Below are 15,616 nucleotides of genomic sequence, written 5' to 3' on the forward strand. Positions count from 1 at the left end.
GACATGCTTTGTTCAAGTCCTTATAATCTATGCACATTCTAAGTTTGTTTCCTTTTTTAGGAACTACAACTACGTTGGATAACCACTCTGGGTACTTTACCTCCCGAATAGATCCTATTTTAAGAAGTTTGGTTACCTCGTCCTTTATGAAAGCATGCTTTACCTCGGACTGAGGCCTCCTTTTGCTTCACCAGTTTGAACCTGGGATCGATGCTTATCCAATGCATGGTGAATTCCGGTGGAATCCCTGTCATATCTAAATCGGACCGAGCAGAGCAATCCATCATATCAATAAGAAATTGAATTAGTTTTTTCCTGAGTTCGGCGGTCAATCCCACTCCCAGGTATACCTTTCTCTGGGGCATGTGTTCGATCAAAATGACATGCTCCAGCTCCTCGATAGTTGATTTGGTTGCATCGAATTCTTCGGGAATGACGAAGGTTCGAGGAGTAAGGAAATCCTCATCTTCGTCATCGATTACCTGTTGCTCCGACTCCATCGAGGCTGGAGGCGGTGATTGTTATTTGGCCGCCAGCTTACCTTTGGTGCTCGATTTCTCCATGGTCAAAGGCTCTGGTATCGACACCACTTCCTCAATTGCAAACATCTCTTTATCAGCATGTTGCTCTCCGTAGACTATTTTCACTCCTTCTTCTGTTGAGAATTTCATCATTTGATGAAGAGACTGCCCTCATGTTGTGTATCCATGGTCTTCCGAGGAGTGCGTTATACCTCATGTCACCTTTGATGACATGGAACTTCGTATCTTGTATGGTCTCGGCTACGTTTACTGGCAGGATAATTTCTTCCTTTGTTGTTTCGCTTGCCATGTTAAAGTCGTTTAGGACCCGAGATGCATGTACAATCTGATCTTGCAGACCGAGCTATTCTATGACCCTCGATCTGATTATGTTTGCTGAGCTACCTGTATCCACTAAAACACGTCTAACTTGAATTTTATTTAAAAGAATAGAAATTACAGGGCGTCGTTTTGAGGCTGAGATATGCCTTCTACTTCCTCATCACAGAATGATAAGACACCTCTAGCACATAGCTCCGAGTCCATTTTTCTCTAGTGATAGATACCTTGGTGCATTTGAATACAGGTTGTTGAGGGACATCGACTCCGTCAATGATCATGTGGATTACATGTTGTGGTTCTTCTTGCTCAATTTTCCTTGCATCTCTCTCCCTAAAGTGATTCTTAGCCCGATTACTTAGGAATTCTCGAAGGTGGCCCTCGTTGAACAAGCGAGCCACTTCTTCCCTTAGCTGCCTGCAATCTTCTGTTCTATGACCATGTGTGCCATGATACTTGCACATCAAGTTCGGGTTTCTTTGAGAAGGATCGGTCTGTATAGGTCTAGGCCATTTGGTGTCTTTGATTCTCCTAATAGCTTAGACAATCCCCGACGCATCTATGCTAAAGTTGTACCCTAATAATCGGGGAGACTCAGCGGGGTTGGTATGCTTATCGAACCTGCTCTTACTCATGAGTCCTTGAGAACTTTGGCCTCGATTGTTCCGAGGAGCGTTATGACCTGGACCGTTGTTTCTCCGATCGACATATGGTTGATACCGCTCTTTGTTAAATCTCGATTCCCGGTCTGTGTCCCTTAGGGGCTTTGTTGCGAATCTGTTAGGATGAACTGAACCCGATGGGGCTCCCAACTGATCGTCCTGGACCCTGATTTTTGACAAGTAACGATTGTGCACATCTGACCATGTCACAACTGGATATTCGATCAAATTCTGCTTTAACTGTCGAGATGTAATCGAACTCCGCTCGTTCAAGCCCTGCATGAAGGCCTGTACTGCCCAGTCATCGGAGACTGGCGGTAATTCCATTCTTTCCATCTGAAACCTAGATAGGAACTCCCTTAACATCTCGTCGTTCCTTTGTTTTATTTTGAAGACGTCCGATTTTCGCATGGCCACTTTTATGGCCCCGACGTGTACTTTTATGAAGGCGTCTGCTAACATAGCAAACAGATCAATAGAGTTAGGAGGCAAGTTGTGGTACCAAATCATATCTCCTTTCGATAGTGTTTCTCCAAATTTTTTCAACAAGAATAATTCGATCTCATCGTCGTTCAAATTATTTCCTTTGATCCCGCAAGTGTATGAAATAATATGCTTGTTGGGGTTGGTTGTTCCGTTATATTTGGGTATATCGGGCATGCGAAACTTTTTAGGAATGGGCATCAGAGCCGTGCTCTGAGGGAATGGTTTTTGTATGAACCTTTTGGCGTCTAAACTTTTCAAAACTGGAGGTGCCCCCGGTATTTGGTTAACACGGGAGTTGTAAGTTTCCACCTTTTTGTCATTAACACGGGAGTTGTAAGTTTCCACCTTTTTATCATTGTCTTCAATCTTCTTTTATCCGGACTCGATCCTCTAGGTGAGCCTTTTGAGCATCCTCATAATGGTGGGGTCAGTCCCCGAGTCATTTCCATTCGACCTCTCCGCCGCTGGTTCAGCATGTTGAGTGTTTTCATGTTCAGCTACGCTCGGAGTCTTATTTTGGCATTAGAGTTGAGCGATGGTTATATGCTGAGCTTGCAGCATCTCGAATATCATTTGGAGGCTGATTCCCCCATCTCCTTGTGCTTCTTGGCCACCAAATTGGGCTTCCCTGCGTACATTCTCCCCGGGTCTGTGCCTAAATCCGCGTTTAGAGCAATGCATGAACTAATATCAACTGGTTCCATACTTGGCACTTCCCCCGGATTTATCGGTGATACACCGCCCCCTGCATTGCTATTTTCTCCAAGACCTTTGTTGTCATGAACATGTTTGTTTTGTAAACTTGACATGTTTCAGCCTGAGAATAAAAAAATCTTAGCAAAAAAAAATGTAAAAATAACGTGTGTAATGAGAATCAATAAAGAAATAATCACTATTATCTTTAGTCCCACGGTGGGCGCTAAACCGTTTACCTCGAAAATACGAGTAACAATTAAATTTGATTTATGGTTTTAAAGATATGTGTGTTAGTTCAATACCAATTAATAATCAAGAAATATGAAGTAGAAATGAAAGAGACAAGTGAATCAAACCAATATTACTCAGCAGCAGTGACCTCGAGCTTAGTGACCTCGAGGTGGGCTTAGAATAATAAGAACAATTAAGTAAGGAAAGTAACGTAAGAACAGTAGAGCTAAAGGATGATTCTGATGAATAGTAGGCAAAAAGTAGAGAGTATATTCTTTCTTCAATGATTAGATCATATTACAAATGATTGGGGTCCCCTTTATATAATAGGAGAACCCTAAATAAGGTATATTTATATTTACAATAAGGAATATTCTTGATAAAGCTGTCTAACCACCTAGTACGAAATCATACAATCATATTCCGGGATTTGCGCCACGATCTTGGAGACGTGGCAAAAATCTAGCTCATTCTGTTACAAATCTATAACGGTACAATTTCGGGGTCGAGCATATACTCGGCTTCGATATTCCTCGTACTCCTGTCTCCGGGCATTGCATTCTGTCTTCGAGCTCAAGTCTGGTCCATCGGGCTCGAACTCAACCTTGCCCGGACTCGGGCTTAGGACGGACCCTCGAGCCTATAAGTCGGAGGCATATGATTTTGACCGTATACAATAATATACTGGAGATAGGAGCACCTGTGTGTATGAACTTCCAGTATATTATACTGGAACTCTAGTATATTATGTTGGAAGTCCAGTATACTATGCAGGAACTCCAGTATACTATGCTGGAACTCCAATATATTATGCTGGAACTCCAGTATATTATGCTGGAATATTTTCGAGATTTTGAACAATGTTTTCGTTCAAATTTATCTTTACATAAAAAGTAGCTAAATTTCGATAACTTTTAAAACTGTGGCTATTTTTCAATCACCACTTGTAAATCTGACTATTTTTGAATTTCACCCCTTTTTATATAAGTTACTGGGTGAAAAATTTCCTTTATAATGGTAAAAAAGCTCGAGATAACATGCACACACCTCGCTTAAATTCACCAAATTATTCTTAATTGATAGTGTGTTATGTATCATCGAACAGTGTTGGGATGTCTTACACGTTTCCGAGGTAAAAACAGATTTTAAAATAGTAAAGGTAGAAAACTAGAAATGTATATTGAAGATGGTTGAAATTTGGATCTTTGATGAAACAGTTCTATTGCCTTCTATAATTGTAAGATGAATATATTTAAACTCATTGGACGATTAAGTAGAAAATATCTTCATTAAAAATACGTCATAAATAATTATGTGACTTCAAATCCTATTAGATTCTAGCTCTAATTCTAGTTAAGGAGAAATAAACAAAAGCCATATATAAGTTGGACACTCATGAGCTTATAAGTTTTGGTTTCACAAGAATCTTTTTAGTTTATTCTTAACTTTCTTTTTGTAATATCTGGATTATCCTTCTCAAAACTCTTAACTATCTCTCTGTTCCATTTCTAAATTGGTCACCTTTTTTTAATGTAAAAATACTTTTAAATTTGTATTTTTTGTATATATATATATATATATATATTTTAAATTTGTATTTGTTTGGTAATAAATATCTAAAAGGGCATATAAATCATTCTAATAAAAAGGTGATTATTAGCACTTTTTTACCAAAAATATCAACTGGTTATTACTAACTCATCACTTCTATCCAAGCCCGTAGGAGTTATTGATTATTTATCAAGTCAACTTTAATATTTAAAATTGCTGAAAATATTTATCAGATATACTTTTAAGCAACTAAGCTAAATGAGCTCATAATAACTCAATATTCTGTCACAGGATTTCCAATATAATTCTTACCAGGCTTTTCTCTAAACAGAGACAGTGTTCCTCGAAAAATAAGGAAAAGGAAACTACGTAAATTAAGATAAAAGATGTTCAAAAATACGAAAAGAATTTTTTAAAAGGTTGAAGCGACCAAATTCCAAAGATGTTTAAGCCCATTATTCAATAGTCAACACTTGAAAAGAGTAGTCTTAAAGTTCGCTTGTTGACAAATAAAGAAACATCAAAGGTTTTTTTAACATTCAGGTGTAGTCTTTGGCCGAGACAGATTCAAAATTTAAATTAATGAATTCGATTTTTAAAATTCTAGTATTAAATTTACTGTGCTGTTAAAATTTAATATTTGTCAAGATTTTAGTAGTTATTTTACGTATATATTCATACTCTATGTCAAAAATTATAGGTTCAGCTCGTAGCTGAAAGCAGGGGCGGAGCTATCATATGACTTGTAAATTCTGCCGAACTCAGTAACTTTGGTCTAAATCCTATATTGTCTTAAAAAATTTCATTGAATATGTATAAATTCTTAATTTAGAACCCATTAATATAAATGAACTAGAATCTCGAACACACAAACTTCAAATCCTGGTTCCGCCTCTGTCTGAAAGGCTATAGCTGAAAGCCGTGGCGGAGCTCAGTGGCGGACCCAAGTGGTGGCTAGCAGGTTCAACTGAACCCGCTTCACCAAAAAATAATACTGTGTATATGTATAAATTAGGATTAAAGCTGTGTAAACTCTGTATAAATATTTATTTGAAACCACTTGACAACTACTATTTTACGACTAAAGTTATATACTTCTAAGATTGAACCCACTTGCACAAAATTCTGGGTCCGCCACTGGCGGAGCTATCATATGACTTGTAGATTCGGTCGAATCTAGTAACTTTGGTTTAAACCCTATATTTGTCTTAAAAAATTTCATTGAATATGTTTATTCTTAATTTAGAACCCACTAATATAAATGTACTAGAATCTCGAACATACAAACTTCAAATCTTGATCTCGCCTCTGTCTGAAAGGCTATATCTGCCCCTGGTCTTTCGTGGCCTGGTGAATATATATAAATTGTTAATTTAAAACCGACTAATATAAACGAACTAGAATCTCGCATACACAAACATTAAATCCTGACTCCACCTCTGACGGAAAGGTTATATCTGCCCCTGGTGTTTGGTGTCTGGTGGGCTCCGATCCTTTCATCCTTCAAGGGGAGGATCGGATATTCTTTCTAAAGTATGAGAGCACTCCCCCAAATAAAAGCAAAGAGAAAGAAAAAAAAAAAAGTTTTGAGGGTTCTGATCATTGTAACTTTAAATCTGTTGTTTAAGGGGGATGCGCCTTATAATTTTAATTAACATTTCTTAAACTTTAGACTGAAAACTTGCCACCTCAGTACAAACCGCGTGGTATAACAGGAAATATCACCTAACAAGAACATCATCTATTGTCCTCTTCTGTTGCTAAGTTTGCGACAATATCTCTTAGACCTGCGACTCAAAAAAATTCACACTTTAGAAACCGACAGTTGAATACATTAATTTATACCACTGAACGTCCAAACGTGCTGAATCTCCAGTGGTTGCTGCTAGCTTGATGCATTACACTTCATGATAAAAATATAGAAAATCACCCTATCCAAAAACTAATTAATATTTATCTACTTTGTCCTACATTCAAATACTTCTTTTCAAACCCTCTGAAACTGCATGGAAGCTCCCTCCAACTTATAGTTCTCTAATACATTAGAAATGATGCTTGTTCTGACTTGTAATAACTCCAATACATGCCTATATATACACTTAACTTGATCACACTAAAAACAAGCTAAACCTATTAGCATTATTAACACACATTTAATTTAGCTAGATGGAAGGCAACAACAATACTAGCAAGCCTAGTAGAAGGGGTGGCGTTACATCACCTTATAGAGGTGTTAGAAAAAGGAAATGGGGGAAATGGGTGTCCGAAATTCGTGAGCCAGGGAAGAAAACAAGAATATGGCTAGGGAGTTTTGACACACCAGAGATGGCGGCCGCTGCGTATGATTCAGCTGCATTGCACCTCAAAGGCCATGCAGCAAAGCTAAATTTTCCAGAGTTGGTCGATTTTCTCCCTAAACCAGCAAGTTGTAGCCCTGACGATATACGTTTTGCAGCTCAAGAAGCTGCATTAACAGTCAAGAGAAATTCTGAGGAGATGGCAAGTTCAAGTGCAACTAATAATCTAGCACCAGTAACTATAGGACTATCTCCAAGTCAAATTCAAGCTATTAATGACTTCCCAATGGATTCACCAAAAATGTGGAGTGATGTGACTAGAGAATATGTTGGAGAAGAGACAATGTTTACTTGCAACGATTATGAAATGAGTGATTATGAAGAAATTGATGATTGCCTTTGGGATTCTTGAACGAACTGACTATTGATTCTTAATTCGCCTATGAGAAGAACAAAAGAAAGTAATATATTTTATCCTAATATAACGTGTGCTATTATATTGAACAAACATTGAGAGTGTGATGTTTGTACTAATTAATTTCCATGGTGTGCCATTTAATTAACTTTCTTATTGATTGGTGTCAATAGTGATGAACAAATGCTTAATTGCCTTTGTTCTTTAAGGTTGTCCCGGAGCATCAAAATGGGTTGGTTTTTTTGACACCTCTTTTTGTGTTGCTCCACTAATATTGTAGTGAGTGAAGGAAAGCTTCTTGTACTGTACTGTAATACATAGTTGATTTGCCCTAATAAAATATTAACTGGATATTATTTGTGTGATGTATATTTCTTGTATGATTATCTTTTTATTTGGTTATTTTATTTTACTACCCACTACAGGACCATTCTATTTATAAAAAGAATTTCTGACTAAAACAAGATTCTCGGATAATGGACAGAAGATTCATTGCTATATTTTATTACAACATTGACAAATATCTAAGAACACTCTAACCTTTGGTTTTGCTCTGTTTTCTCCTTTAATTTGAAATTTCCCTTTTTCTTTTCCCAATTATTTAAGAGCTTCGTCCAATTGGGGCTCTTTCGGGCTGTACTAATACCAACACTTAGTGCTCCCAAGCTTTATTAAACTTACTTGGATTTGTTAAGAGCAGCAACTTATTGCGTTGCTAATTCGTGGTTTCGGACTCGATCATTAAAGGGAGAAAAAAAAACTGTGCATATATCTCAAATCGTTAAAGTTAAACGTTTTATATTAAAAAAAATGTTTTAGCCAAATTCAAGGAGAATCAAATTGAAAGTTGCACGAGAATAGTGCTCACACTTAAGCTTTGGGCGAGACCCTTAGGAGAGGTAAAAACGTCTTATGTAATCGTTGTAATTTGATTATCTCATCTTAGTTCGCAAGTGTGTAAACTCATATTTTGGTCACTTCTTACTGTATCATTATATACGGTAAAAATCAGAGGGTCTGATTTTATGGTCATTATGGCGCTTCACAAACACACCTCCAAAGGCTCGAGGAGAGGGTCGAGGTTCAACCTCGAAGGGTTCTCAGCGTTCGACCTCGGGGCAATGCAAATCGATAGTTATGATGGAAAAACGGGAAGTTCCCAAGGCACGTGATTAAGGCTGACCCAATTTATTAGCCTTGCATAAGCCCGTACCGTGGCATTAAATGGCTGTATCAGCCATATATCTTTGTAATAAATGTATTTGTACTATGTTGGGATTCCCCCTCATATATAAAGGGGATCCTTGTCATTTTGTAAAGGGACACACAACATTCAATACAAGAACAAGAACATTCTCTACTCTATAACTTAAACATATTCTCCTTTGATTTTATTACTTACATTTATTGCTTACATTCATTGCATTTCATTAATTGTTCTTCATTTATTACTCATTGGCCAAAAATCTTTGATTTCAGGTCACAATGTCTAACTCAGTGAATGCATATGAAAACAACGGTCTTGGAGACCATGGAGAGAATGGTGTAGCTGTTCCAGGCACGCGATGCCCAACACGTCGATATAAGCTCTCACACTAATAACAACATACACCAATGAGACCAACAAGAAGCTCAGAAAACCCCAGCTCGGGAGGAATAAAAGGTTAGCCTTCACGTTATTTTTGAGATGTTGCAGGTACAACAACTAGCAATTGCTCAACTGCATAGCTACCAAACAACCCCAAGCATTGCAGCATCGGAAACGACTTCCCGAGCCGAACAGGTACTGAAAAGATCGAGCAACAACGGATCAGCAAGCGACCCCGCCATCATAAAAATGCTCGAGGACCTCACAAAGAGGATCGAATCGGGCGAAAAGAAGATAAAAGCCAATGACAAAAAGGTGGAGACCTACAACTCAAGAGTTGATTATATCCCGGGTGCACCCCCAATCCTAAAGGGTGTTAATTCAAAGAAATTCATGCAAAAGTTATTCCCGTCAAGTGCGACTCCGAAGACCATCCCAAAGAAATTCTGAATGCCTGATCACCCGAAGTACAACGGGACCTCGGATCCCAATGAGCACGTCACTACTTACACTTGTGCAATGAAGGGAAACGACCTTAGGGACGATGAGATTGAATCCGACCTATTGAAGAAATTCGAGGACTTTCAAAAGGGGCCATGATGTGGTATCACAACCTATCCCCAAATTCGATAAACTCATTCGCTATGCTGGCGGATTCTTTTATAAAGGCACATGCCGGTGCCATCAAGGTTGCTACAAGGAAGTCCGACGTCTTGAAAATCAAATAGAAAGAAAAGAAGATGTTGCGAGAGTTTGTATCTCGCTTTCAAATGGAGCAAATGGAATTACCGTCAGTCTCCGATAATGCTGCACTGTGGGCCAGTCCCGAACCGGACCGGACCGGGCCCGCGGTCTTAACGGGCCTCACGGGCCTGGTGGGCCGGTCCTGGTGGTCTCTTTAAGCCCGTGGCGGGCTGGTCTTGTTTGGTAAGCCCACGAGCCCGGGACCGTTTAGCCCGAGACCGGCTCGCGGGCCTGGTCCGGGCCTAGCGGGCCTAACAGCTATAATTTATTATTATTATTTTTTTTAAAAAACAGCCCAACGGCCATATTTAAAAAGTAGCCGTTTGGGGCTTTTTTTGACCGTTTGGTAGTTTAGAAAATGGCCATTTGGCCCCCAAACTTTATTTTAACCCCAAACTTTATATAATTACACTTTTCCCCATTTCTCAATTATAAATATCCCCTCATTCTTTCATTTTTATTCACCAATTCATCAATATCTCTCAATCTCTCTCAATCTCTCTACTACAATTTCTTAATCTATTGTTGAAATTTCGTGAAAAATTGTGAAGTTGTTGAATTGAAGTTTTCAAGTGTTCAACGATTTTCAATTTTGAAGAAGTTGTTCGGCAATCCGGTAAACTCGTTTCAACTCTTACGTTTTAAGAATATATTTTTGTGTGGTTTAGATTGCATAATTATAATTAATATGGCATTTTCTTTGGAAAAAAATATTTGGTAAAGGAAAAGATAAAACCGGTGAAAGTAGTGGCCAACCAACTACCCTTCCCCCGGCTCCCCGGCCTAGAAAAGATAAGCAAGTTGAAAGTAGTCGTCAACCTAGATGTCCTCCTCCTTATTTTGATTCTTGATAGTGATCACCCTTGTTTTCAATTTACCGATAGTGAATTTTACCATAATGTTGCACCAGGTGAAAGATTAGATGATGAAATTATGAATGCTCTTTATCCTAATGAAACCATCTTAGAAAATATTGAGGAAAATGAGGATGATGATGAAACCCAAGCACCGGATTTAGATGATACACCTACTAGTCCTCTTAATAACCCAACTGATGCACCGGTCGACCCACCTGTAGAAACTCCTACTTTTAATAGAGAACCTGCTAAACGCCTAGAAACATCATTAGTTTGGAATTTTTTTACTCAAGTAAGAGAACAAAATAAGGCTAAGTGTAAAACTTGTGGGAAAATTAATGTCGCATAAATATACTGGAGACCGTAGCGGCACGGGTAGTTTGACTAGGAACATAAAAACACACCCTAGAGATAAGGCTAGATTTTTTCAAATGAAAGCGCAGCTAGAGGGGACAAGTGTAGATTCTGCGGTTAACCCTAGTACAGGTTCAAATCTAGTTCAACCAGGAATTAACAATGTCACCGGAGGTATTTTATATTACGATCCAAATAGAGATCGTGAAGAATTAGCAAAGATGATTACTGTTATGTGCTTACCTTATACTTTTGCTTCTAATCCTAATTGGGTTCATTATATTAGAAGAGTTTTTAATCCTACTTATAAAGGTTGGCCTCGCGCAACAGTTAAGAGTGATATTTATAAATTCAAACATGAATATGAACAATATTTGCGGTATTTATTTACTCATATACCTAATCGGATTTCTATTACTACTGATATTGGTAGAAGTGGTAATGATTGTGATTATCTAACTGTTACAAGTCATTGGATAGATGAGGAATGGATAATGCAAAAACGCATAATTGCATATAGAATAATTAATTCGCGTCACACAGGTAAGTTTATAGCTAACACTGTTGCAGATATTTGTAGATATTTTTGCTTTAGCGATAAAATAATGGCAATTTCTATGGATAATGCTTCTAGTAACACTAGTGCTATAGGCATGCTTACAACAACACTAAATCCTGCATTTACTAATATTTTCCATGTTAGATGTATTTGTCATATTTATCATTTAATTGTCGGTGATGATATGCGAATTTTAAACATAGAAATTGAAAAGGTTAGAATGGCTCTTAATTGGCTTTTTTATTCAAACCGTAGAAGTAGACTTAGAGAGTATTTTAAAAAATGTGATGAATATGGCCTTAGAGAAAGAAAGGTTCCTAAACCTTGCCCGACTAGATGGAATTGTATGTACGAAAGTTTAGTAGTTGCATATGAATATAGAAACCCAATTAATGCAACGTTTAATTCTCGGGTAGGTGGTGAGGATGATGATGAAATGCTTACTACTCAAGATTGGACGAATGTTAAAATTCTTTTAGATTTTTTAGAACATTTTCAAATTGCTACAAATGCATTTTCTGGGCAATATTATCCTACTATTTCAAACTGTTTAGTTTATATTGCAGCACTATCTGATTTGTTTGTTGAATTTGGTGAGGGTGGGGACATTTATGAACTTGCTATAAATGAAATGAAACAAAAGTTTAAAAAATATTTTTTCCTATCCCTCCTATTTATGGTCTTGCTGCAATGCTAAATCCTACAATGAAATTGGGAGGTCCTCATTTTTGGTATTCAAATATTTATAAGGCTTTAGATCTTTCAAATGAGGAAATTGCTACACTTGCAGATGCAAAAGCTTCAATTAAAATTAATGCTCAAACAGTTTATAATGCTTATCAACTTGCCTTAGAGCATGCTAGGCCAACTATTCCAACCCCTACTTCGTCTAGCTCACAATCGTCTAAAAGAGTTGCGGGCTTAAAAACTCTTAAATCTTGGACGGAGTTCAGGGGTTCTCAAGGTGATAATTATGATGAAACTTCACATCTAAATGAGCTTCAAGTTTATTTGTCTCAGGGACTTGAAAAGGAGAATCCAGACGGCTCTTTTGATCTTTTGGAATGGTGGAAGGCAAGGGAAAAACATTTTCCGGTTTTTGCAAGGATGGCTCGGGATATTTTATCAATTCAAGCTTCAACTGTTGCATCAGAGAGCGCTTTCAGTCAATCAAGACTGCAAATAGGTGATCATAGAGCGTCTATGAGGGATAGCTTGGAAAAATCAGTACTGTTTAGAGATTGGATCCGCTCGGAAAGAAGAAACTTTGGAATTACAGAAGCACAACCGGCGATAGATGAAGCTTATGAAGAAATGATAGCGGAACTTGCGGAGGATTCGGCTTCGCCCGGAAGTGGTGATGAACAAGCTTCTTTTCCACCACCACCAACGCAACCTCCTCCGAACCTTGAAGGATTTATGAGATTTGTTAGAGATAATACATAGACTAATATGTAACTTGTATTTTGGCACATCTTCCTTAGTTTTTTCCTTCTAATGGTGGTATTAGTACCTTGTTGTGCTCATTCCATTGGGGGAAGGATGACTAAGAAAGATATGCCATTTTTGGTAATAAAATTTATTGCTTCTACCCTTGAATATCTTTTCGCAATATTTCTTTGTCTTTACTTAGAATTATTTATAAGCTACAATATATACATAAGATACAATATATATACTACAAGAAAATATATAAGAGAATATATATACATAAGATACAATATATATACTACAAGACAATATATTATGCGAATATATATACATAAGATACAATATATATACTACAAGAAAATATATTATGAGAATATATATACATAAGATACAATATATATACTACAAGACAATATATTATGCGAATATATATACATAACATACAATATATATACTACAAGAAAATATATAAGAGAATATATATACATAAGATACAATATATATACTACAAGAAAATATATAAGAGAATATATATACATAAGATACAATATATATACTACAAGAAAATATATAAGAGAATATATATACATAAGATACAATATATATACTACAAGAAAATATATAAGAGAATATATATACATAAGATACAATATATATACTACAAGAAAATATATAAGAGAATATATATACATAAGATACAATATATATACTACAAGACAATATATTATGCGAATATATATACATAAGATACAATATATATACTACAAGAAAATATATTATGCGAATATATATATACATAAGATACAATATATATACTACAAGAAAATATATAAGAGAATATATATACATAAAATACAATATATATACTACAAGACAATATATTATGCATGACAATTTAGTGTTTTACTATTGTTTTGTTATTTTCTTTTTCGTCAAGCATTTTAATAATTAGATCTACATATATACTACATATATATTTTTAATATAGCCATGATACTACAAGAAATTGCCTTAAAAAAAAACCCGCTAGGCCCGCAAAGCCCACGAGCCCGGCCCATTAAGCACAGGACCATGTGGGCTTAGGCCCGTCACGGGCCGGTTCCACCCATTGAGCCCACGAAGCCTGGGACCGCCAGGCCCGGGACCGCCAGAGCCCATGCCCACGAAGCCAAGGCCCACGAAGCCCGGCCCGTTTGGCCCACGAAGGCCCGGGCCCGACCCATAATACAACACTAGTCTCCGATGACTGGGCAGTGCAGGCCTTCACCCAAGGTCTGAACGAACGAAGCTCGGTGGCTTCGAACCAGCTGAAGCAAAACTTGGTAGAGTATCCCACCGTGACTTGGTCGGATGTCCACAACCGATATCAATCAAAAATTAGGGTCGAGGATGACCAACTGGGAGCCCCCTCGGGCTCAGTATATCCTAGCACGCTCCTGACAAAGAAGCCAAAACCAAATAAGGAAAGGTACCAACCATACCCCGAAGATCGAAGAAACGCCCCAAGGCGTAACATACCCCGAAACGACCGAAAAACATATCGAGGTCAAAATACCAGGGGACTCGTAAATAGAGATAGGTTCGACAGATACACAGGGCCGACTGAGGCACCCCGGTTATCCGAGTACAACTTCAACATCGATATTTCAGACATCGTATCAACCATAGGTAAAATCAAAGACACCAGGTGGTCAAGGCCCGTACAATTAGATCCGTCACAGAGGAACCCTAACATGGTGTGTGAATTCCACGGCACACACGGTCATAGGACCGAAGATTGCAGACAACTTCGAGAAGAAGTAGCCCGACTACTTAGCAAAGGGAACCTCTGAGAGTTCCTCAGCGACCGAGCCAAAAATCAATTCAGGGAAAGGGAGGCGAACAGGAAAAACGAAACAAAAGAACCACAACATGTCATCCACATGATTTTTGGGGGAGTCGACATCCCATGGGAACCCATTGTCAAAGGAACAAAAATATCCATCACTAGGGAAAAGCGGACTCGAGGTTACATACCCGAGGACGCTCTCACATTCAGCAACGAGGATATTGAGACCCTGTCTCTGCCTCATAACGACACATTGGTAATTTTTTTTTATTGTGAATACATTTCAAGTTAAACGTGTACTTGTGGATCCAAGTAGCTCGGTCAACATTATCAGGTCGAGGGTCGTGGAGCAGCTCGGACTACTCGACCAGATCGTTCCCACCTCTCGAGTCCTCAATGGATTCAATACGGAGAGCGAGACAACCAAAGGGGAAATCACCCTCCCGGTAAAAGCGGCCGAAACAACACAAAATGCCAAATTTCATGTCATCGAAGGAGACATGAGATACAATTCCTTGCTCGGAAGTCCATGGATACACTGCATGAGGGCAGTACCATCGACCCTTCATCAAATGATGAAGTTTTCAATAAAGGATGGAATAAAAACGGTATACGGGGAGCAACATGCAGCAAGAGAGATGTTCGCAGTGCACGATGTGGCACTGGCATCGACACCTTCAATATCGAAGGAGCCAAAAGATAAGAAAATAGCTAAGTAGTAATCATGAGCTACATTCTCGATTTCACCCGAATCAATTAGCAAAGGACCATACCGCGTCCTCAAAGAAAATGTTTGAAGCATATCGAGGCCCAAAGCGCCATCACCACTAAGGTATAACCGTCTCCCTTTTTTATTTACATCTTACGCTAACCTTTGTGCAGGTGTCCGATCAAAATAGTCAAAGCGCTATCCATCTTGAAGACCTTAGGTTTTAAAGTATGCGTTGCACTCTTTTCCTTCGATCGGATTTTATCCTAAGAAGGGTTTTACCAGCAAGGTTTTTATCGAGGCAACATCTATATGCTACCTAAGGAGAACTTAATTAGTATTCAAAGT

General features: G+C 38.1%; 1 protein-coding gene across 1 annotated transcript; it reads left to right on the plus strand.

The window, feature by feature from the left end:
- Positions 1-6,591: 6,591 nt before the first annotated feature.
- On the plus strand, positions 6,592-7,563 carry LOC107825059 (ethylene-responsive transcription factor ERF021-like). The gene has a single exon (XM_016651896.2). The coding sequence runs from the start codon at positions 6,653-6,655 to the stop codon at positions 7,193-7,195; it is 543 nt and encodes a 180-aa protein (XP_016507382.1). The 5' UTR covers positions 6,592-6,652; the 3' UTR covers positions 7,196-7,563.
- The last annotated feature ends 8,053 nt before the right edge of the window (positions 7,564-15,616 follow it).

This window comes from Nicotiana tabacum, chromosome 6 (assembly GCF_000715075.1).
Source record: "Nicotiana tabacum cultivar K326 chromosome 6, ASM71507v2, whole genome shotgun sequence".
In the NCBI taxonomy this organism is placed as follows: domain Eukaryota; kingdom Viridiplantae; phylum Streptophyta; class Magnoliopsida; order Solanales; family Solanaceae; genus Nicotiana; species Nicotiana tabacum.